This window comes from Tubulanus polymorphus, chromosome 9, assembly GCF_964204645.1.
Source record: "Tubulanus polymorphus chromosome 9, tnTubPoly1.2, whole genome shotgun sequence".
Taxonomy (NCBI): domain Eukaryota; kingdom Metazoa; phylum Nemertea; class Palaeonemertea; order Tubulaniformes; family Tubulanidae; genus Tubulanus; species Tubulanus polymorphus.
Genome location: NC_134033.1, coordinates 14,176,017 through 14,199,191, shown reverse-complemented (window position 1 = coordinate 14,199,191; position 23,175 = coordinate 14,176,017). Strand labels below are relative to the sequence as shown.

Sequence of the window (23,175 nt, the reverse complement as noted above, 5' to 3'; positions counted from 1 at the left end):
GTACATGGGGGAGGGGGGTCAGCAAAAAAGGTACGTTCTTTGAAGGAGGGGGTATTAATCAATCTTGGTACGTAGTACTTTATATGCACAAACTCAAATGAAAGTAGCCGATACCACTGGTGTTTTATCACGGCTTTAGTACAGGGTATATAAAATCAATAAACAACAATACTTGCTTAATTCTTTTATTGTGTCATTTCTTCATTTCGGACTTTTGTTCAGTGTGTGCTTGGTATCAATATAATTTGGGGGGTGGGGTGGTCACGAGTGCCATGGTACGTACTTAAGAGGGGGGTCAGTGAATTTGGTACAAGGGGAAGGGGGTCAAAAAAAATTGGAGATTTTGAGGTACGTAATTTGTGCCCAAGCGTCCACCCGCCCGGTGTAACAGAAGTACATGTAGTATATTCCATGAAATTTTAAAAATTGAGAGTCCACGATTCCAACAATTCACATAAAAGCGAGACATTCGTCAGATAGACTATGAATTTCGTTGTAGCAGTCTAGAACTTGGAACCCTCCGTCACACTCCGCGCATAAAAATCCACATTCAGCTAGGGCCACATTTAATCTAGAATTGGCAGCTGGCTACCGTGGGAATTGGGAATCCACTATGCGGCTTTCACGTGAAAGGTTAGAATAATATCTTTGTATAATCTGCGACCGGCAAATCAAACATTGATGTCTTATGCCTAACACTCGCTAGTGGTAAAATATTTCTTCGCAAAAGTTGTGAACTTAATTTTCTATTTGAAAGGCAAATTACATAAAGTACGATATTGCACGTTTGAATCATTTGATTACATGTGATATATTTTCCTCATTTCTTGCCTTTGTTTCGTGCTCTGACTGATTTCATATCAATAGTAAGAATGGTGTAAAGCAATGGGTTCAGAGTTGAGTTTATGGGTAAGAAAAGAACGGCCAGCCAAGCAGCGACCTGGTTCGGTATCTCGACCGAAAAAACAACACAGAATTGAACGATTATTAACGGTAGCCAACAAAACAAATTACACAGATTGATGACTAAACTGCGTCGAGCTAGAACGAGTTCTGTAGGATCAGCTCTACCCGAACCGGACCTGCTTCCAGATACAAGCCTGTACATCTGCGCATACGTCACCATTATCAGAATGAGGATGATCGCGTTTAATACAGCAAATATAGCGAACGAATATTGCCAACCTTTGACATTGATAGAAATTAAGTTCATAGGTAGACACACACCTGTGGTACCATAAAATCTGTCTCCGAAATAAGACAATTCTGAAAGCGGTAGTAAAGCAAACGTACATAGAATTATCCAGCATAGACAGCACATATAGGTTACGTACTTCCGGGATAATAGTGGATTACCAGAAAATGGATCAACGATGTTTGAATATCTGAAACGCGTTAGAAGAAACAAAAATGTCAATGAGCCTTCGCACGATAACATTACCACAACTCCAGCAACCTTGCATGATGAACTACGAGTCCAGATTTCAGAATGGAGAAAATAAACACCTTTATAAATCAAATCTGCTCCAGCGATCAAAAACAAATAAATTGCCATCAGAAAATCGCATATTGCAATATTAATGATAAATACATCTGACGAATTGATTTGCATCTCTGATGAAATTGCAATTGCTCTGAAACGAAGTGAAATGACCAAACCGTTAGCGAAAAAACTGAAAAATGCAATGACCCACATGACAGCTCTGAGGACGGTGTTGTCCATGAGATCTGAACACGATGAAAATTGATCAGGATCCGGGAGACACCGGTCAATGTTAGGTACCATGCAGCAGAATTTGTACGCGTCTGAAGCGAGAAAGAATAATGACGTCAGATTATCAAAGATATTGCTTTCTACGGAAATTATTTGAGAGTTGTTGGAAAAATCCAGAACTCCTAAAGATCTGAGCCCGGAAAAAGCGTACGAAGATATTGCATTGATTGCATTATTGCTCACGTTCAAAGATTTCAGCGCAGGTAAACCTCGAAATATATTCCGACCAAGAACAGATATAGAGAGACCGTGAAGATCGAGAACCGGAAGTGAGATCAAACCCTTGAAACTACCTTCATTCAAAGATCTTAGTGGATTCCCTGTGAGGACAAGTTCCTTTAAACTCTTTAAACCAGTGAATGTATTTGCAGGTATTGATTCTAGACGGTTGTAAGAAAGATCTAAAGAATTTAGATTGTGTAGTTTAGAAAACGCATCGGACACAATGTCTGATAGATTATTATATGAAATATCGAGTACACGAAGATATACAAAAAGGAAAAATGTCGTTACGTTAAGTAAAATGCTGTTGTTTGTGAGAATTAAAACTCGAGTCGCAGCCGGAAAAATTCCAGATATATCTGACAAACTTGCATTTTCGCAATTGATGAAATGACCTTGGCATTTACAACCTTTAGGACACGTTTCGTCACAGTAGGCTTCGTCATCCGAGTTATGAATACAATTAACGACACCATCACAAACTTCCAACTGTGGAATACATCGATTTTCATCTCCGCATTTAAACATCCCTGGACACGAAAACGATTCACAACTTAATTCATCTTCTGAATTAGGACAATCAGTTTGTCCATCACACACCTGTCTGATTGGTATACAGTAAGATGATGGACATTTTACTGTACCAGCTGGACATTCAAATTCACTGCAATCCAGTAAATGTTCGAGCCTTCTACATGTAGGAAAACCCGTGGCCTTTCTTTCAAAAATACATCTGTCTCGTCTCGAATAACAATGCAGAGATTCGAACGAACATCTTTGTTCATCGGTTTCATTACAAAGATTTGTAAATTCAGTCGTACAATATTCTTCACGGTTACAGTGGATCGTTGGGTTAACAGTTATATTGGTAACTATCTCATCTTCCTCCAGTTCACCACCGCAATCAACAATTCCGTCTCGATACAAAAGAGAACTGATACATTCACCATTTACACACAAAAACCCGTTACATTTGTCCGGAGTGCAGCCGATCTCATCAGATTTATCTTTACAATGAACCAGTCCATCACATCTTTCATATTTGACCACACATTCTCCATTTTCGCACCTAAACTGTTCTGAGGAACATAAAGTATGATAGCACGAGTTCTCATCTGATCCATCAACGCAATCTCGTACGAAATCACAAACATTACTGACTGATATAACTTGTCCATCGGTACACTGGAATTGGCTCAACGAATTAGAATTTGAACAATCGAGTTCATCTTCTCCGTGTTGACAGTCCTTTCTGGAATCACAAACACGATGTTTGCTGATACATCTGGCATCGTTACATTCAAACTGCCAGAATTTACAACCGCTCATAGCTGATGATTCATCGGTTCCATTGTACGAACATAACACAGAATGCGCTTTATCTGTGATATTATCGAAAGCTGTTAAAGACCATTTTACTGTTTCGACGTTCTTGATGTAATCCCTTGTTACAACTGGTTTTATTGTCAGATATCCACCATTATCACTCTCCTGAATTAGTATATTCCCATACTGGTGCTGATAGTGAAACGCTTTAATCAAATACTGAATATCAAAATTAGATGTTATTATCACTATATCTCCACCGATTGTAAGACACATTCTCCTGGCTGTCTGAACTGCCAATGATTGAGTATCCAGTGATTCCCAGGCTGTAAGTATCCGATAGCAACGTCTTTCAATCCTAATCCAACCTCTTACACAAGTCGAGTTAATGTCCTCAAACGTGTTCCATATTTTACCAGTAGTATCGTTTTCTGTACCTTCCTTGGACGTATTGAATTCATGAGAGTGGATCGTTGAGTTATCAATCCTTTCGGTTTCACAAATGAAAGTTGTATGTATCTGTATGATTTGACACGGGAAACGAAACCAGTTGGCAGAACCACGTGGGTTGTTCAGTATCATCGCCGTACACGGTACATTGGCGTCATGTGTCGGTTGTTTTCTAAGTGGAGATATCAATCCTTGAATAAGTTCTGGTATTGTTTCATTTATAAAAGCAGGTTTATACCACTCTGTGTAGCTTAATGGTTTCCCATCAGTCCATTCGTAATAACTACCATTTACCTTGAAATATATAAATGATGAATCAATAATCGTTTATGAGAATCATTAATGATTTTACATCTTATTTACATGAAATTCATTATAGATTGTAAAGAAGTTATGAATAATTGTTCGGGCAAAAATGATACCTTTGTTTCTCATTTTCAAAATCCCTGAAAAAGACAGGTTCTTATATTTATTCATTTAAAGAAAATATGAATCTTTGGAAATAATGACCCGGCAGACAGCATCTTAATTTCTGATAAAAATATTTGGAAGCACCTGTTTTTTGTTTTGTAAAGCTAAGATACCCAGCTTATAAAATTAAAAGAGTGAGTTAGTCACTCACACCAGAACTGAGAAATCATTAAATGTGCACTCCCGCTGAATCAAAGCATTGCTAAAAATGTCTTCAGCATGCCTTGAATATCTTGGTTGATTGACACGAAGGACCAAGGCAGTCAGGTCTTGGGTCCACAACAACCCCATATTTCTTTAATGCATTTTGTCGAACGACGACACACGATACAAACAATTGTTTACTCGTCACTGCTCGACGACCTTGAGATAACATTTCGACTTTCTTACCAATCTCGTGACCCCTAGAAAGAACGACAAGAAGACATTCCGACACCAGCCCGAACGGATTTTTTTAAATTTAACCCAAAAGCTAATTTCCAGCAACCTTGCGGGTTTTATTTTGCCGGGTCTCTTATTCTCAGATTTTTTCACCCGCCTGGAAATGAGAAACAAGGTATCTATTTTTAGCCTTAAAATAGTGAACGGCTTTTCAGCCAATTCATCACATTTCGAGTGTCCATATTTCCTAGTTAACTGGTATTGTTACCTGCCATTTTAATCCAATCATCACAATAAGCGCCGCTTGTGAATATGCCTGATAAAGCAGTCTCGTAGCGAACAACTTTTTCACAGCCATCATTTCCTGTTTTGAATTGACACTGAGAAGATGTCCTCCATATTTCTGTCGACAGTATAATTCAGCGTCCTCCCAATTCAGACGTTCATGTTTGATGTATCTGATACACGAAACTCCAGAATCTAGAAAATCTGATCCGCAGACATTGATTCGATCAATTGGTAAAGGCGATTTTTCTAAAGTGTATTGAATTTGAAATGTGGGGTAATACAACTTAAACACCAAGTACAAATCGTACCCGAGTAGACTGTACAAAACAAGTCCAGGTACAGCATTGTTTTCACATATTTTAGTTTCGTGCGTGCCTTCAGCGATAACCTTTCCTTTTAGTCCTTTTATCCTTACCTCTTGTGTTAGTAATATAAAATCTCTAATTCCAATAAAGTGTGAATCGCTACAAGAAGTTTGTCCAATGAAACGAATCAGGAATCTGAGATAATAGTTTATTTTTCTGTTATCGGGGTGAAAAAACGTAAAGTAATGTGGCTGATATCCGTGAGTAGGAGGTGTACCTGGATAGTCAGGGGATTGTATCATTCCGCATTTATATCTCTGGCGGTGATCAAAATCTCTAAAAACATGTGATTTTTTCAATCTTTGACAATTACGCTTAAGTATTACTAATAGACCGCTAGTCCCGTACATCGTGAATGCATATCTATTCAATATCTTTATACGGCTTAACACTAATCCATTCAATGACTGACTAGTATACCTTAGATATCTTTCACACAAAGTAAAGACTCTGGTCCAACATCCGCCCAGCACATATTTGTATTTTGATAATACATATATGTTTTCTAATGGAAGGCGTCGGTTTTCAGGTGTAATAACCATACAATGTGACGTCATATTTATCTGACGTTCTCCTTTTCGTAGAACATACCCGTCGCAGTCAGTCGGTCGAAATTGAAGCTTACCACCTCCTAACCGACCATTCCAACTGTAGGCAACTACTGTAACCGGTCCTCCTGATGAAATCAGGCCGACGACTGATCGACCATAGTTCGAACGATCAGCGGGAGGACAATACGGTCCATAGCGTCTATCTGTGAAATTTCCGCCGTCGTATATGTAGAATCCAGCTCGCTCGCAGTTCTCTGATGCCACGTTGAATTTCAAGTCATCTTCATAGATGTCGACTTTCCAGTGAAAGTTAAATCTACTGATACGATATGTAAACCCCTTTGGTATGCGAGGAAGCACATCCGCTTTTACCTGATAGATTAAGCTTTGAATGCTCGTATCATGAATCTGAAATAAAATCACATTATCATCGTATAGACTTAACTAAAACTTTGCTCTAAAATTAATTCCGAAACCTCCTGTTTCAGTAAGGGGCTCGGGTACGCAGCTTTGCGCAATTAACATATCCCCGAATAGAGGATGTTTCCAAGTTACACACAATGTTCAACAAGAGTTAAATACAATACTTACACTTCTTTTTTCCACCTTGACGTCCGATATTCTTAATGATTCTATTTTATAGTCAATTGTTGAATTCTGAATCGAAATCCCGAAATAATTCTCCGATATCAGTAAACATAACGTCACGAGAAATCCTTCAGATTTTACACTCGAAGATTCCAGGTAGTTGAAGCCATTTAAAATATCAGTTCCGACAATCGATTGACCCTCGAGTTTGTATACACCGACGACACCTGATTCATTGAGATCACGTGTCCAGTTGAAGACGACGTATTGCAGTATTTCAGCTCTGATAGACCAGCAGTACAAGTGTTTAGACTGAGTTATTACGTACGGCCTATCACTAGGAACGAGCACTCCTGATGTGTTAGAAAAGATCGGAATCGATGGATTAGAAATGTTCCAATCTGATATTTGATATTTTTCTACCGTTACCATAGATGTCACCCTGAACCTGGCGCCGTGCCTCGAGAGAGTGATCAGAGCTTTGTTATTTTTAGTGTAAACCGTCTGAGGTGGATATCCGATTTGTTCTCGTAAAATCAAAATGGGATCAGTTCTTGCGTTCCATCCGTCGTAAACTCTAACGTCCTGCTCTGAGCCTGCCGATATAGCGTAATCAAACTTCTCAAAAGTCAATTTCATCCCGATACCGTCTGGTATCCCGGGCCATTCCAATTTCAGATAACAAGGTTTCATGATTGAAATTGAGAATTGGTCGCTTCCAGTTTTATATGATCGAAATCGATCTATCCCATAGATAAAGTATCTACAGTTGTCATCGCTTCTCAGCCCAGTGCTGTTTTGTAAATGATAAACAACTAACAGGCGACCTGGGTCTTCTCGAACATCGCTATAAAACTCCAGAGAAAACGCATTCGAAAGTTGTATATCTAATTCTCCATTTTTTTTACACCCTGCGTTAGAATTACTAAATCCGTTGATCTTGAGGAAGCTTTTACGACACCACGATTGTAAATCATAGTATATTCGAATTCGAAACAGGCCCGACAAAAAGCTGTTTACTGTCCAACGACATTTAACATCGCGCACTAACGACGGATAGTTCGGTGAAAAGATGATACCAGACGTAGAATCGACAGAGTACCACGTGTTGTTACACGATGAAGTGACAGTTATTGTCGTGGTAGGGCTGCTCCGCGTCGTTGTAGCGCTCCGAGTCGCGGTTTGTGAAATTATCAGTAGAATCAGTAGAATCAGCAATAACTCCGCGAAACGTGTCATGATGTTGTCGACGGAATAAATTCTGAGTTCTTTTCACCCAACTCGATTCGCGGATTATTTTCCTTATCTATTTTCATAATATTTTCACCCAACCAATCATCTACACGCAGGTTTTAGGTTGATAGCATTGTTTTTAAATCACGTACGAATTCATTTTTCGGTTATATTTATACATTTTTATATATATAAATATTATATATTATATTTATCTTATATTTTATATAACTGTTCTGGTTGGGAATTTGTTTTAAATAAGCTTAGGATTTTAAACTGACAACATAGAAGGAATATCAAAAAATACATTTTGAAACACTTAGTAGAGATAGGTAAATCAAACGACGCCACTTTAAGGTTAAAAATATTTACTTGTTTCTCCGCCTGCTGGGGCCGGTTCCATGGTCGAGACTTAAGTTTGAAAGTGGCCTTAAAATTCAAGGCCCATCTAACAAGGTTGTTAGATAGGCTATAAAACCAAGAAGGTCTTAGACTGGTCTTAACTCTAAGCCATGACCATGCACCCGGCCGTTGAGCTCAAAGCTTGGCCCGGCCGGCCGCCTATCTTCCTTGTACTACATTACTCTTTAAATTTATCATCAGGCTAACCTATGGAAGCCCTGAAACGACATTACGAATTACGTTTTACGTTTTACGAATTACGAGTTAGGTTAACGATTTACCATATAAGCTCCCTGCATTGCGTATGTCGCGCGAGGTCAAGGTCTTATACAATTACGTTTTACGAATTACGTTTTACGACTTACGTTTTACGAATTACGTTTTACGAATTACGTCTAACGAATTACGTTTTACGACTTACGTTTTCTATTGACTTATTGGCTATTGCTTCAAAAGTTTTTTTTCGGAAAAACACGGGCTTTGCAATGAAGTCGAATCATGACGAAGAATGAATCTGACTGAATTTATTTTGCATTTCGAAATATATACATGTATATCCGTGAAATTGAGGGAGTTTATCGTACGCATTTTTGTTACAAGTAATAATAAGACCAAGGAAGTCAAAAAGTGACACGATGATTTCAAATGATCAAAAGTATAGAGATTCAGCCTGCATACGCCCGGATTCATTAAATAATAAATTACAAACACTGACACTGTCCTATTTGGCAAGGAAGGGCACGATGATTAAGACGATACAAAACTGGAAATTATTCGGGCTTCATGGAGATGAAATTGGACTCCACATCGGTGCAGATACAATTCTTCAATTGTAACAAATGATCATAACAAGTCTTAGCTTTTAATTATGAAAATATATATTTTTATTTGAAAGAAATGCGTTTGTCATCCATCATCGTTATTAGTTGAAGTATTCGGCAAAAAATTACAATCGATTTCACCACAGTGCTGCCTTCTGCTTGCTACCCAAAGTTTCACGACACGGAGAGTGCACCACAACCTTGACCTCTTGTGAGAAATTGAACCGAAATGTAGCGGTAAATCGTTGCCCAAAATAAGTCGTAAAACGTAACTCGTAAGACGTAATTCGTAAAACGTAATTCGTAAAACGTAATTCGTAATGTCGTTTCAGGGCTTCCATACTAACCGTCACATACCTGGCAGTTATAGAAATGAACTGATAACAAATTTCAACGCAGTATACAAAAGTGACCCAGCCGATTAGGAGAAACAAGATATAATTTTTTAGCCTAACCGAAAGTTCATCGGGGAATCCAAACCAATTATACACAATTCGAAAATTGTAATGATGAATTAATTTGCCATTAATATTCTCTGCATTTCTACAAAATTACTTCCTAAATATCACTTCTGATTATATAACTTTCTTGATTGTCGAGTTTTTGTATAAAGCTCCATTGATATCTATTTGATTAGCAGCTTAGTGCGAAACGTTAAAACCATAATTAATTACTACAGTGCTCCTGAAAAATTAGCTTTTAACTTGAAAATTATAACGAACAATGATATATAAATGAAATATATTTGTATGGAGTATTTTGTCGTTCTCAATGATTTCGTTGATTGATACAATAGTTTTTGATTGATCGTAATTTTATTAAACTTTCGGCGTGATTTTCAAATTCTTGCTTTTCATACGCACATTAATAAATCGAAAATTAGTGACCGATTAAAAAGCATGTTAAAGTTCATAGATATCTTTTTTTTCAGTTAGGTTTCTATATTTACTACTGCTACTGCTGCTGCAGCGATGACGTGTCATCCAATTAGCGTTAGGCGTGTCCCGGTGAATATGAGACGGCGTTGACAATTTTCATGCAAAGACCAACTTCGTTAAACGTTCGTTAAACGAGGATTTCAAATATAGAGTTACTTCCAATTACAGACTACGTGGCGCCTCTAAAAATGAAAGTCTATCTGTTCGCAGTTACGATGCTACTATATGTAGCTCGTTCTAATAGTAACATTTTAGTTCATCTAAGGTGTGAGATATAGAAGGTCACACATTTTCAAACAACATATGTACATTATGAGCCTACTGACCAGGACTGTAGTGAACTGATATAAATTTCAGTACAGTTGACAAATAAAAAATAAAAACCCACAGTTGATTTGTAGAAACAGTTTATTATTTCCTAACAGTTGCTATGTATCTGTATTTTACAAGAGACCGCAAGCTTTGAATCGACTGGGGTTGATTAGCTTCGCTATAGTTTTACAAAATATAAGAATACGAAAACGAAAACGAATACCAATATCTATTACACTGCAACCATTTCCATGGACGGTGAATGGAGGAAAAAACAGTATTTACAATTATTTACACAAAAAACAGGAAATAAAAGTATTTTAAAACATTCCAAACGTTATTTACAACATACTACCGGAGGGATATATATCAGTACATATAGACCTAATTTGATAAATTTAGCGAGTTTAAATGTTGGATTTATTGACTTCATTCACACTAGCGCCACGTATTGAGTCCCCGATTGCTAGTACGCTAGCGATATACCATTAAATAATAGAATAACAAACTCAAATTGACTACATTTAACTATATGTAGAAGCAAAAATTCATTGTCTTTATGATTTTTTGGTAGAAGATATAATGAGGACTATCGAAACGATACAAGCTTGAGGAGGGCTCGGCAGCTGTTATGGAAGTGCGTGTATATTGTCTGCAAAACACTTATCGTTATTATCGATAATTCTGGACTCCTTGAGATCAACGGTTAAAAGTTCCTATATTTCATGTATACACGTATATCGATCGGATTGCACGGAAAAGATGACTGCACCGGTGTGTATAAAAATCCATTTCGTCCCATGCAAAAAATATAAGACCCTTGCAGAACCAGGACATTCCATCAATAAGCGTGAATAAGAGCCAATCTCGGTCGACATTTTCAATCTGAACTTAACTTAAAAAGTTGATTTCAGGCGCTCTGAATGAATAAGGCGGATGGCTCCAAGAAACATGGAGTCTACTCTATTTCGCGATTTGATTTGATATGAAATGATTTATTTTCTCCACAAAAATAGTATTTCATAATTAACAACATAAATTGAATAGTTGATTAACAATAAGGAGAGTCACAATATTCACAGTCAATGTCCAACTGAATGTCTCGATCCGTTTATCATTTAGTCTGGGACTATGTTAGATGAACTAAGGTGGAATATGATAATGATATCTTCATTCGTCACATCTAGGGTGTCAGCTGTTAATCGTGTATAGTATCATTTTTGATTGTTCGGACCCTAACTCGAGAAAAATTAAGATCGCTGAAGTGTAGCCAATTGGTAACACTACTATCGGATGACAGAGATCCTTCTACATCGATTTTCGGGCCCTCACATCAGTTCCTCGGTGCTGTTCTGTCCAATCTTCTCTTGCGTCGCGTTTGGTGATAGTACGTTCTGCCCGCTTTGTTCGAGGAAGATCTGTCGAAACTGAAATTCACTCACAATCAGACGAAAAGGTATTTACGAACGAGAAGCTTGATCCTATTTTTTCTTATAGTATTCTGTTTCACTGCGCGAAAATGTAAGTGGCAACTCGGTGTTTTTTTTCATTTGTAAGCAATGACGAGAAGTTTCTTTATGACAATTCAAACTATTTGCAACTACTAACTAAAACAATGGTTTTACACTCTAAAATGTGGTGAATTCTAGAAAAACAAAAGTAGATCATAAATAAGTTAGTACACTAGTAAAGGAGAGTACCATATCAGCTTTCCGTTACCATTTATCATTTGAACTTTTCTTCTAAACCGACAGGTGGACCAATCAAAGATACATATTTCCAGTGCGATGCGAGGTTTAGTTTTCATTGGCGCGGCGACTGTGTTGTTGTTGGCAGCCGTTGTCAACTCAAGGGATGAACACGAGAAAGATCGAGATAAACGCGCTCTAGGTAAGATACGTTAACCCTTTCCGAGCTATAACCGACCATAATTGTCACCTAAGCTAAAAAATATGACTCGAAAATCGAGTCACCCTAAAATCAATAAAAAAGTCCGATACCGTATGTACTTATGTAAATGAAATTACAGTGTATGTGCGTGCGTGCGTGCGTGCGTGCGTGCGTGCGTGAATTTCTTTTCGATTGGACGTTGCTTCATTTTTGCAGTTGAAATGGACGATGAAAATCGTGACCTAGATAGGAAACGTAGATGGCTGCCTGAATCTAGGTCGTTCGATGGGTTCGTTCATCTTTTCAAACGGAAAAGAGGCAAAAGACCAGCAAAACAAAAACAACAGGTTTTAAAATTTACCTATTTCATTGTTTTTGTTGTTTTTTTAAATCTTAAAATATGGATTGACCCTGTTATTTATTTGATTGGTAGATTTCGTTTGATTTTTTTGATTGGCTGTCCCTAACAGACCCACCACACCTGCCGGGAGCGAAACAGGGGGTTTGATTTTGTTATCGGAAATCGAAGTACAGATATAGTTGTGTGATCGGCGGTCGAGTTTACAAAGGTTTTTTGTTTAAATCGAAGTACATAATTGGGAAATTCGGTTCGGGTTCAATCAAACAATCTTCCATTCAGTCTGAACCGGCAAGCGACTGATTGGGTTGAATTTTCATGGCTGCCTAATTTAATACATCGAAATTTTGGAAACAGCTATATTACAAGGTTGAAGATCATTTTGTCCATTTTTAGTTTTTTTGGTCGTTTTCTACGTGTAAATAGTCCGATAGTTTATTTTAGTTTTTCCCCGGTTAGATGTTGATTTTAAATGGAAGGGCGAAGAAGGAACGTGGAGACGAGGGGAAGAGGGGAGAGGGGAGAAGGGAAGAGGGGAGAGGGGAGGAAGAGGGGAAGAGATGTAATCATGTATTCTGGCTTCGTTTTGTTTTGCAGAACACTACAGTTCAACCAAGCGAGCCACAACAATCTACCAGGAGAGCTAATAAAAAGAAAAAGAAAGGAAAGAAACAAAAGGATACTATAAATACGGTAAGAGGGGTGAGGGAGAAGGAGAGGATGTAATCTATTCAAAATGCTGAACTTTTAGACAAATATTTCCTACTTATCTATGAAAGGCCCCGGTGACGAGGAAATCAGGGAAAAGGAAGAGATTCAGAGGTTAGTGCAAGGGCTGGTGTACTAGTCCTGTAAACCGCAATAGTTGCTGCTTTTTACCGTCAAAATAGTCTATACGAGCGCCGTTCGTTTATTTTAGCTAAAAACACGTGTAAATGTCAAGCCAGAGGAGATCCGCACTATAAGTCATTTGGTGGAAAACGTTTCAACTTTCAAGGCCAATGTTCGTACACGTTAGTCGAGACGGCGGCCGGGAATTGCAGCGTGCACGTACGAACGACGAATCAACCCGGCAGATTCAAAGACGGCAGGAAATTGAACAGCGTTTCCTACACGAAATCGGTCACTTCGTTCTTCGGGGGAGTTTCCGTAACTTTCAGAAGAAATAAGATTGTCGAGGTAATCGCTGAATTGACATGGGCCTATTCACGAGGATACCCTCGGTCACGCGCTACTTTTTCATCAGATATGACAATTTGTAGTCCGTTCCAATTTAGAACATACCTTGCGTTCATAAGAAGCGTTCATTTAGAACAGATATTTCTTGTTGCTCTGTTCTGAAATGGAACGAACCATGTTAGAATGACAACAAAAAACGATCCAGATTCATTTTCTATATGTGTGAAAAGAAACAATATTGCTTACCTACCAATAGAAGTGTTGTGTCTAGATGGACCACTGATTTAAAAAAGTCGTACGTGGCTCAGAGTCTGGTGGCCATCATTTTCGAATCCCGAGGATGAGCCACCAGAATCGGCTTACTGACTGAATCGATACAGCACCGTGTAATGCGACTTTTCTTATGATACAGGTCGATGGAGCGCAGGTATCGTTACCTTACTACACTAAAAATGGTATAGAGATCACTGATGTAGGCAGTACGGATGTAATGTTCAACGTTCCGTCGTGCGGGGTCAAGGTCACTTATGATGGAAGTACGGTTGTGAACGTTTACCTCGATAAAAGTAGATATATGAACAAGACAAAAGGTAAAGTGTTTGTTCCACAACGTGGAAACTTTGGCTCCATTCACCAACTCGTAAATGCCAAGCAGCAAACAAACTGTAGACAAAAATCACGATTCTTTGCAAATGCGTTCTCCTAGAACTCCTAGAAATACATGAATTTGTCATTTTGACTTAATTCTAAACGATGTGATAGACCGAAATTCTTTTCAGGAATCTGCGGAAGATGTGGCTCGTCAAAACGTGATCAAATGGTCGACAAAAATGGTAACGTCGTTACTGACGATCAGGCTGGTTACAATGTCCTGGGAAAGAGTTTCGTCGTTCCAAATGAGAACGGGACCATCGCCAAAGAGTAAGTCCGTAACTTAACTTTGTCTTTCAGATTCGGCTACGACTTTTTTGCGTTACGTTTAAATCGTAAAAATGACTCAAAATCCCCGTGTATATCAGGTCATAGAAATACTCATTAGCGTTAGTTCTCCTTCAGACATCTTGTATAGACATTCGATTTGCGTCCTCGGTATTGATTGCTTCTAATTCTTCTCGTTCTATTTTCTAGCTGCCTGGTCGACCCTCCGAACCCTCCGCCGTGCGTTAACAAGACCACCTACTCTTCCCACGAACAATACTGCGGATTGCTGACGAAAACTCGATCTAAATTTTCGTTTGGCAAATGTCTATCCGCTAAATCGAAGCAGGACCGCAAGGCGTTGCGCGACGACTGCGTTCTGGACGTGTGTTCGGCGCCGACTGAGGCGGATCGTAAAGGTATCGTCTGCGACCTATTGAAATCACTAGCAGACGATTGTCGACAGAATAACTTCACCGTGACAGAAAAATGGCGTAAAAAGACCGGATGCGGTGAGTATAGACAAATTGTGTATATTGTGCATTCAGTTATTCACAAACAAGATGACGAACTCCTAAATAAATCTGAGATATTTGTAAACTTCGCATTTTCCAAATGTGGGCCGCTTCTCCAAATGCTGATCTCTAAAGTAATTCATTCTTGGTTTTATTCGATGGACGGCTTAGATGTTAATTTTCTCTTTGCAACAGTTGTCAATTGCGGAGCGAATGAAGAATACAAGAAAGTATCTTGTGAAGCAACATGCGACGCCCCTAACGCCGCCCAACCCGAGCTCTGCGATCTACCCACTATCCACGCATGTACCTGTAAGCCGAACTATCTACGAATGAATGGTAACTGTATCTCGGCTCAAGACCCGATATGTGTCGCAGCGAGTAAGTCCAACAGTATATCAAATATTCCCCTGCTGGGATTCGAACCTGATGGCATCGTTTAGTTTGACTTCGTCATCTAGCTTAGACTAATTAAAATACGATGAAATTCTCAAATGCAATACGAAATACAACGAATCAGATATTGCATTTCATTTTAGTAAGGGGCCCGCCCAATAAAACGTCCACACAAAACTTATGTACTCAATGAACTTAATGATTTGTTACAGGAATTAAGCAGAAAACATTCAAAGTTCGCAAACCCCCTCGACCTTGGCCTTCTCAAATATACTTCTATATCAAAGCAAATACAAACATTGATAAATATGATTCATATGTTATATTTTGTGTGGCACACCAGGTTCGTTGCAATTCGCCATTGTATATTTGGTTTTCGTTTCAGATTGTTTGTAAAGCGGTAATACGGCATTCCAAATATATACGTGTATTTGAGCGTGTTTTGTGTTCCATTCTGAGTATAATGGGTAATAAAACGCTTCTGTGAAGTAAATACGTGGTATAAATGATTTATGAACAAATTGATTTAAAGGGCAAGATGGTTTGCGATGGCCACGTTTTCCACCTCTTTAGCAGACGTCCGATTCTGCATCGTTCGTTTTTTTATTGGGACACCGAACCAATTTTCTTACCGATAAACTCAGCTCTGAATTAACTTACTTACAATATTCTAACCAGATAGGAAATGAAATCAGTCCAGAATTCTTAAAGAATTTCTTAAAAACTCGAATTTTCGGTGGTTTCGAATGGTTTTTAGGATGAAACCGAAAATTCGAGTTTTTAATGAATTCTTTATAGTTTTGATGTTTTAAAATCTTTTTCGAACTTGTGATTGTGGGACTCATATTTCATTCGTCTCTCGCGATTTATTGCGTAGTTTTATCACGTTATAAATCAGATTCTCGAACATTTTGTACAAGTTGAATCGTGTGAAGTGTAATTACTAGCTTCAGCTACGGACTGGTCACGCACAACGTCCACGGGCTCTTGTAAATTTTCTGCTAAATTGACTGCGGATTTCTCTGTTCTCAAAAGGTCATCGTCCTCGCGTAATGAGGTGTCATCTTTTCGTCAAACCACAATCCGGTCTCGGGAAAGAACGGTTAGAAATGGGCAACCAATATTCCTAATTCAGTGAAAATATTTAAACAATCATATCGAGAATTTCTTAATTCTGACGATATTTTTTTAATTTGCTTTGATTCATCTTGCAAATGTTTCCATAATATGATGCCTTATACACGCATCCTTTAACAACATTTCCCAAGAACGGACGGGCAACAGTCTCTGTTAATAGAAAACAGCCAATATGTGCCCCATCTGCTGCGGCACCAGCAACCGATTCCTCTCTTTTCAGAGCGAACTTCTGAAAAAATACAGACAAGGCGTTAAAGGTAGAAATTGTGAATGGAAATTATCTGATTGCGTGTGAACCGAATAATTGTCATATAGATTACCTCCATTTGCCGCGATAGCTCCAATGACCATAAACACGGCCAAGGCGATGAAGAGAGTTTTTGTGAACATTACTGAAATACGTTACAGTATTACATGATTGTAAAGAAACGCGTAATCAATATGATAGTTCAAGTGATAAACTCTGGGATTCGAACCTGATGGCATCGTTTAGTTTGACTTCGCAAATCTAGCTTAGACTAATTAGAATACGATGAAATTCTCAAATGCAATACGAAATACAACGAATCAGATATTGCATTTCATTTTGGGGTGTCAAATAAAGAGAAGTAAAACCAACACTTTTAGAACAGGGTCAGGGCCCGTAAGCAGGATTTAGTTGGTGGAGGTTATTTGATATAAAAGGGCGCTCTCCGGATCCATCTTATGGAAACTGCCCTTGCGCCAATGAAAGTGCTTTTTTGTGGAAAGAGTGCCCTCTAATATGCCCTTTTTGAAAGAGGTGCCCTGCCTCCATGTGAAAGTGCCCATTTGTGGAAAGTGTGCCCAAGGTAAATAAGTAACGGGGTTAAATCAAATAAGTACATCTCAGAAAAAGGGCACTATCATCCAAATGGGGGGGGGGGTACAGTAACCCCAGTTACCCCCTATGCCTACGGACCGTGGGGTCCATAATCAAATTGAAGAACTTGGTGCACGGTCAAATGAAATCGATTCAAGCGAACTTGGTCAGAGTCAGATGAACTCCACAATACTGTGGATCTGAACATTTCAGTGTCTAATGATTAAACCCACTAGAGAACGGGTGTGTCAAAAAACCGTGGAGCTGAACTTACCTTATTGCGTGTTTCAAGCAAATTAATTTATTCGAACGGTATGAAAGTCCATTTTATACATTTTCAAATAATATATATTCAGATAATCATGTAGTAATACATCGCAATCACTGACATAACATGATTTATGTTTATGACGAATAATGATACTTTGTACCATAACATTAGGATTATAAAGGAGTCTACGCATTTCAATAAGTCGACATAAAGTATTAGTGGATTACATCATTATTTATCGATATGAACGAAATTCTAATGATATAGCAATCCGTATTCCAGATTAGAGCAGATTAATTCAGACTGAAATCATCTATGATGGATTCGTATTCAAATATCCTAAAACGAAATATTCGCCAACTGTTACATGTAATGGATTGTTTGATATAACCACGTTTCCCACTTCATTAGCAGCCGACCGATTCGTCCTTTTTCATTGGAACACCGAATGAGGTCGCTGCTTGATTGACCGTTCTTTTCTTAGCAATAAACTGAACTCGGAACCCACTTCGTGACACTATTCTAACCAGATATTAAATGAAATCGATCAGAGCACGAAATAAAGTTGAAACAGATCAAAAATACAATCATAACTATTAGATTATTATCAGGTATTGTACATTTTCTTTGTAGACTTTTGGTCGGTGGAGGGCAGGTTTTACCGGCCAACTTGTCTCGCCATATATCTAACAGATTTTCTGGACTAAGTCCGTGCATCGTGATGCAATGCTTCATTTCGCACCAGTTTTTTAATAAAGGCAAAAAATGCACGCGTTTATCGTTAACGAGTTTAAGATCTTGCACTTTCCTGGCTACTAAGCCCGTCAACCAGACATCTTCGAATTGTATCAGTTCAGTTTTTAGAGCCGCTCTCCAAATATCGGGAATTGCATTCGCCGTGAAACCATACCCGGAACCGAGACAATGATTTGAGAAAGTAGGTAACGGCCACGTCTCCCGGCTGATATAGAATTTACTTCTTGGATCTCGAATTACGAAGGGCCGAACTAAGACCGTACACACAAAATACGCGTTCTGATCTGCGCGCGCATCTAACGCATACGTAAACTGTTCGGCGTCCAAATACATGTCATCGTCGATTTTGATGACGTATTTCGCATGTCGGCAATACTCGTAAACCCATTTAACCATGGCGCCCGTTTTTATCGTCAGTGTGTAATACACGTCTTTCATATTAATCTGTATAATATCGCCGTACGTGGCCATTTCTACGGGCAGAAACCGCTCCCAGAGATGGTCCTCCGTAGCTAGCAGTCCGATCAAAAAAACATACCGAACATCGCTATTCGATTTGGCCCATGTTGCACGAATTGCCTGACGTTTGTCGTAGCTCATCACGCGTGATATAATGACTACGATAGTTTTAGGGTTTCCTCGGCATATGGCGGCATTGTTGTTGACGAATTCAATATCTCGTAGATTACCAATAAACGGAGATGGCGGTCGTATCGTTCTGGGTGCGCCAATCGTGATTTTTACTACTCCTCGCATGTGCAGTAAAAACAGAGCAAGTATTGCTAAAACAATCCATTTATATCTAAAAAGAATGAATTTGATGTTTTAAAAGAAGATGGTCTTAGGCGACCGCCTGATCGGGTCGATAGCTTCAGGGTACGTATCTTGGAGTAATCTTTTGACAATGATTACTCCAAGGTATAATCCACAATAATCGTACCCTCTTGCAACACCCTTGGATTGCAACATGAACATCATACCACGGACTTATAATGACTTGAGTTTAAAAATCTAGATTATACGTGCGATATCATACTTAGAATTGCATACTTTTGTTTTTTCTTTCAATCGTGTTCTCAATCAAAGCAAAGATAAAGTAATTTTTATCATCATGTTTACCGAGTAGAAACCATAAAGACTCGTTTCTGAATTGTCATTTAAAAACGTTCCCGAATAAGCTAGATTCTGCTAGATATGATATATTTTCTTTTCTATAGAAAAACTACTCGTTTGAGGTCCGCACGAATTTTTCCAAATCATGTTATTTTTCAATGATTCGCTTGGTAAAAACATTTGCTTCAAAAAGGCGAACGTTTAAAAAAAGCCTCCAGCTTCTTAAATGAGAACAGTACATTGCGCGCTGTTTTGATCAAAAGGATCGGCACTGACGCTTCCCGCCCTCCATTGTTTTATTCACGCGTGGCCCTTTTTCACAATAGGTTGAGACCCAACTTCTGAAGAAAACCCGAGCTAACGATCCTCAATAAATTCCGAATAACTATACAAATATACGAACCTATTTCTATATACGAACCTATTTCTCCATCGATGGCTGGTGCCGATACAACGGTTAATCAACTTCATTTGTAGAAACAATCAGTATATGCACCGTATGTTGTGACGCTAATGTCTATTTCAAGTTGACTTGAGATCGAGCACATGAAGACTTTTTGGATATCCTGCGATACAATTTAAAATCGATTAAAAATCAATGCTTTACGGTCCGATTAAGACTATTAAGAAGGTCCTACTAAGAATCAACAAGGTTGTGTTTTAATGTCGCGAGTCCATACTCGTTTTTTACGGCGTTAATGCTATTTTTATGATCTACAGTACATTTTAAAGAATCAGTCACTGCCTATGCTTTTTTTGCTTTGTCTTCGAGCAAAAAAAAAACCGGTTTCTAATTTTTGTTTACATCGCGTATAAACTAGTAACCACTGTTGTTGTTGTGGTTGGTTTTTTTATCATTGTTTCAAACGTTCTAAAGGCGACTTCCAATTTTCTGAGGATTTACAAAAATATCGAGGACACGGAAACAATTGCCTTTTTCTCTGAAATAAATGGACTAATAGAATCTGGTCAGTTGGCTAATTCTTCGCATTTCACACCTTAGATGAACTTGTTGGTGTTTGAATACTGAACGTGATACGTGGTATCTATTCTCACTGCGAACAGATAGACTTTCATTTTTACAGGCGCCACGTAGTCTGTAATTGGAAGTAACTCTATATTTGAAATCCTCGTTTAACGAACGTTTAACGAAGTTGGTCTTTGTCCGAAAATTGTCAACACCGTCTCATATTCACCCGGGACACGTCTAACGCTAATTGGATGACACGTCATCGCTGCAGCAGCAGTAGCAGCAGTGGCCATAATTTTCTGAACTTAAATGTATTAAAAAATCCAACTTTAAATTTGGCTAAATTTATCAAAATAGGTCTAGATGTATACAAATCCCTCCGATAGTATATATGTAAATAGTATATCATGTATTCAAGTGTGAATCCAGTTTATGAAGTTTTAAAAGATTTTATTACCTTTTATGTAATTATTGTAAATACTATTTTTCCTCCATATACCATGGAAATGGTTGGAGTGTCAAAAATATCCGTATTCGTACCATAAACAACTAAGAACCGATGATCTCCTCAATGAACTAACAAATTTCTAATCAGCAAGCAAGAAATACGTTTCTATTCTAAGTGCATACGCATTAGAAGCAAGAATCTGAATCAGTCTGATGATAATCCTTTTTGAATGTTTTCTCATTTGTTTGAATGATAATTGTTGAACATTATTTTTTCATGTTCTCAGTGCAGTAGCATCAGTTCGAAATTGTCAGCTTTTCCTAAGTTGCGAGAGTGTAGGTACAACAATATGAAATTATGACAAAAACTTCGTTTTTAATTGAATTTAGATCGGAATGGTTTCGGAACAGAAAAAAGAAAGAAAACTACATGATAAAATAGATATTGTTAAATTCAAATTAAACTGTCCGAAAAACGACCTTTGGTTATTTTTTTTTCCGGTAAAAAAATAAGTTCACGAAACCGTTATTTAAAAATGATACGTAATTCAAACTAACCTGCATGTAGATGATTGGTCCAGAGAAAATTTGAATGTGAAAATAAAATAGAAAAAAATATGGATTCGCGAATCGAGTTGGGTGTAGAGAATTCACAATTCATTCCGTCGACAACATCATGACACGTTTCACGGAGTTATTGCTGATTCTACTGATTCTACTGATTATTTCACAAACTGCGACTCAGAGCGCTACAACGACTCGGAGCAGCCCTACCACGCCTCAAAGCTCTACCACAACTCAGAGCACTACCGCTGATCGGAGCTCCACCGAGAAACCGACAATAACTGTCACTTCATCGTGTAACAACACTTGGTACTCGGTCAATTCTACGTCTGGTATCATCTTTTCACCGAACTATCCGTCGTTAGTACGCGATGTTAAATGTCGTTGGACAGTAAACAGCTCTTTACCGGGCCTGTTTCGAATTCGAATATACTACGATTTACAATTGTGGTGTCGCAAAAGCTTCCTCAGGATAAGCGAAATGAATAAAAAATTATGTGGTAAAGATCGCAAATCAGATATTCAACGTACAAATGAGTTTTCTTTGGTGTATAATAGTGATGTTGGAGAAGAACCCGGTCGCCTGTTGGTAGTTTATCATATGCCAAGCGGCACCGGGCTGAGAAGCGATGACAATTGTAGTTATTATTCTAATGGTGTAACACGTTTTCGATCATACAAAACTGGAAACGACCAATTTCACATTTCAATCAACAAACCTTGTCATCTGAAATTGGAATGGCCCGGGATACCAGACGGTATCGGGATGAAATTGACTTTTGAGAAGTTTGATTACTATATATTGGCAGGTTCAGAGCAGGACGTTAGAGTTTATGACGGATGGAACTCAAGTAGTGATCCCATATTGATTTTACGAGAACAAATCGGTTATCCACCTCAGACGGTTTACACTAAAAATAACAAAGCTCTGATCACTCTCTCGAGGCAAGGTGCAAGGTTCAGGGTGACATCTATGGTTGTGGTTGAAAAATATCAAATATCAGATTGGAACATTTCTAATCCATCGATTCCGATCTTTTATAACAAATCCGGAGTGCTCGTTCCTAGTGATAGGCCGTACGTAATAACTCAGTCTAAACACTTGTACTGCTGGTCTATCAGAGCTGAAATACTGCAGTACGTCGTCTTCAACTGGACACGCGATCTCAATGAATCAGGTGTCGTCGGTGTATACAAACTCGAGGGTCAATCGATTGTCGGAACTGATATTTTAAATGGCTTCAACTACCTGGAATCTTCGAGTGTAAAATCTGAAGGATTTCTCGTGACGTTATGTTTACTGATATCGGAGAATTATTTCGTGATTTCGATTCAGAATTCAACAATTGACTACACAATAGAATCATTAAGAATATCGGACGTCAAGGTGGAAAATAGGGATGTAAGTATTGTATTCAATTTAGTTGAACAGTGTGCGTAACTTTGGACACTTGGAAACATCCTCCGCTCGGGCAGCTTGCCGCGACAGGGTGGTTTCAAAATTTCAGATCTACTTTTGAGTAAAAACATAACGTTGATATAACGATAATGTGAATCTATTTCAGATTTATATTATGGGTTCGACAGGCTTAATCTACACGTTGAAAGCGGATGTGCTTCCTCACATACCAAAGGTGTTTACATATCGTATCAGTAGATTTAACTTTCACTGGAAAGTCGACATCTATGAAGATGACT

General features: G+C 38.4%; 1 protein-coding gene and 2 long non-coding RNA genes across 3 annotated transcripts; 1 reads left to right on the top strand and 2 right to left on the bottom strand.

Annotated features, from left to right (window-relative positions):
- The first annotated feature begins 12,983 nt into the window (after positions 1–12,983).
- Positions 12,984–13,336, top strand: LOC141911370 (uncharacterized). Its single transcript, XR_012620025.1, has 3 exons — positions 12,984–13,063; positions 13,150–13,192; positions 13,290–13,336. It is a non-coding gene; the product is annotated as an uncharacterized LOC141911370 (long non-coding RNA).
- A 2,948-nt stretch (positions 13,337–16,284) lies between these two features.
- LOC141910903 (uncharacterized) lies at positions 16,285–17,702 on the bottom strand. The gene is made up of 3 exons (XR_012619935.1): positions 17,631–17,702; positions 16,836–16,907; positions 16,285–16,744 (listed from the first exon to the last, which is right to left on the bottom strand). It is a non-coding gene; the product is annotated as an uncharacterized LOC141910903 (long non-coding RNA).
- Positions 17,703–17,940: 238 nt separating this feature from the next.
- Positions 17,941–18,854, bottom strand: LOC141910585 (beta-1,3-galactosyltransferase 5-like). The gene is made up of 2 exons (XM_074801277.1): positions 18,290–18,854; positions 17,941–17,966 (listed from the first exon to the last, which is right to left on the bottom strand). The coding sequence occupies exons 1-2, from the start codon at positions 18,852–18,854 to the stop codon at positions 17,941–17,943; spliced, it is 591 nt and encodes a 196-aa protein (XP_074657378.1).
- Positions 18,855–23,175: the final 4,321 nt, after the last annotated feature.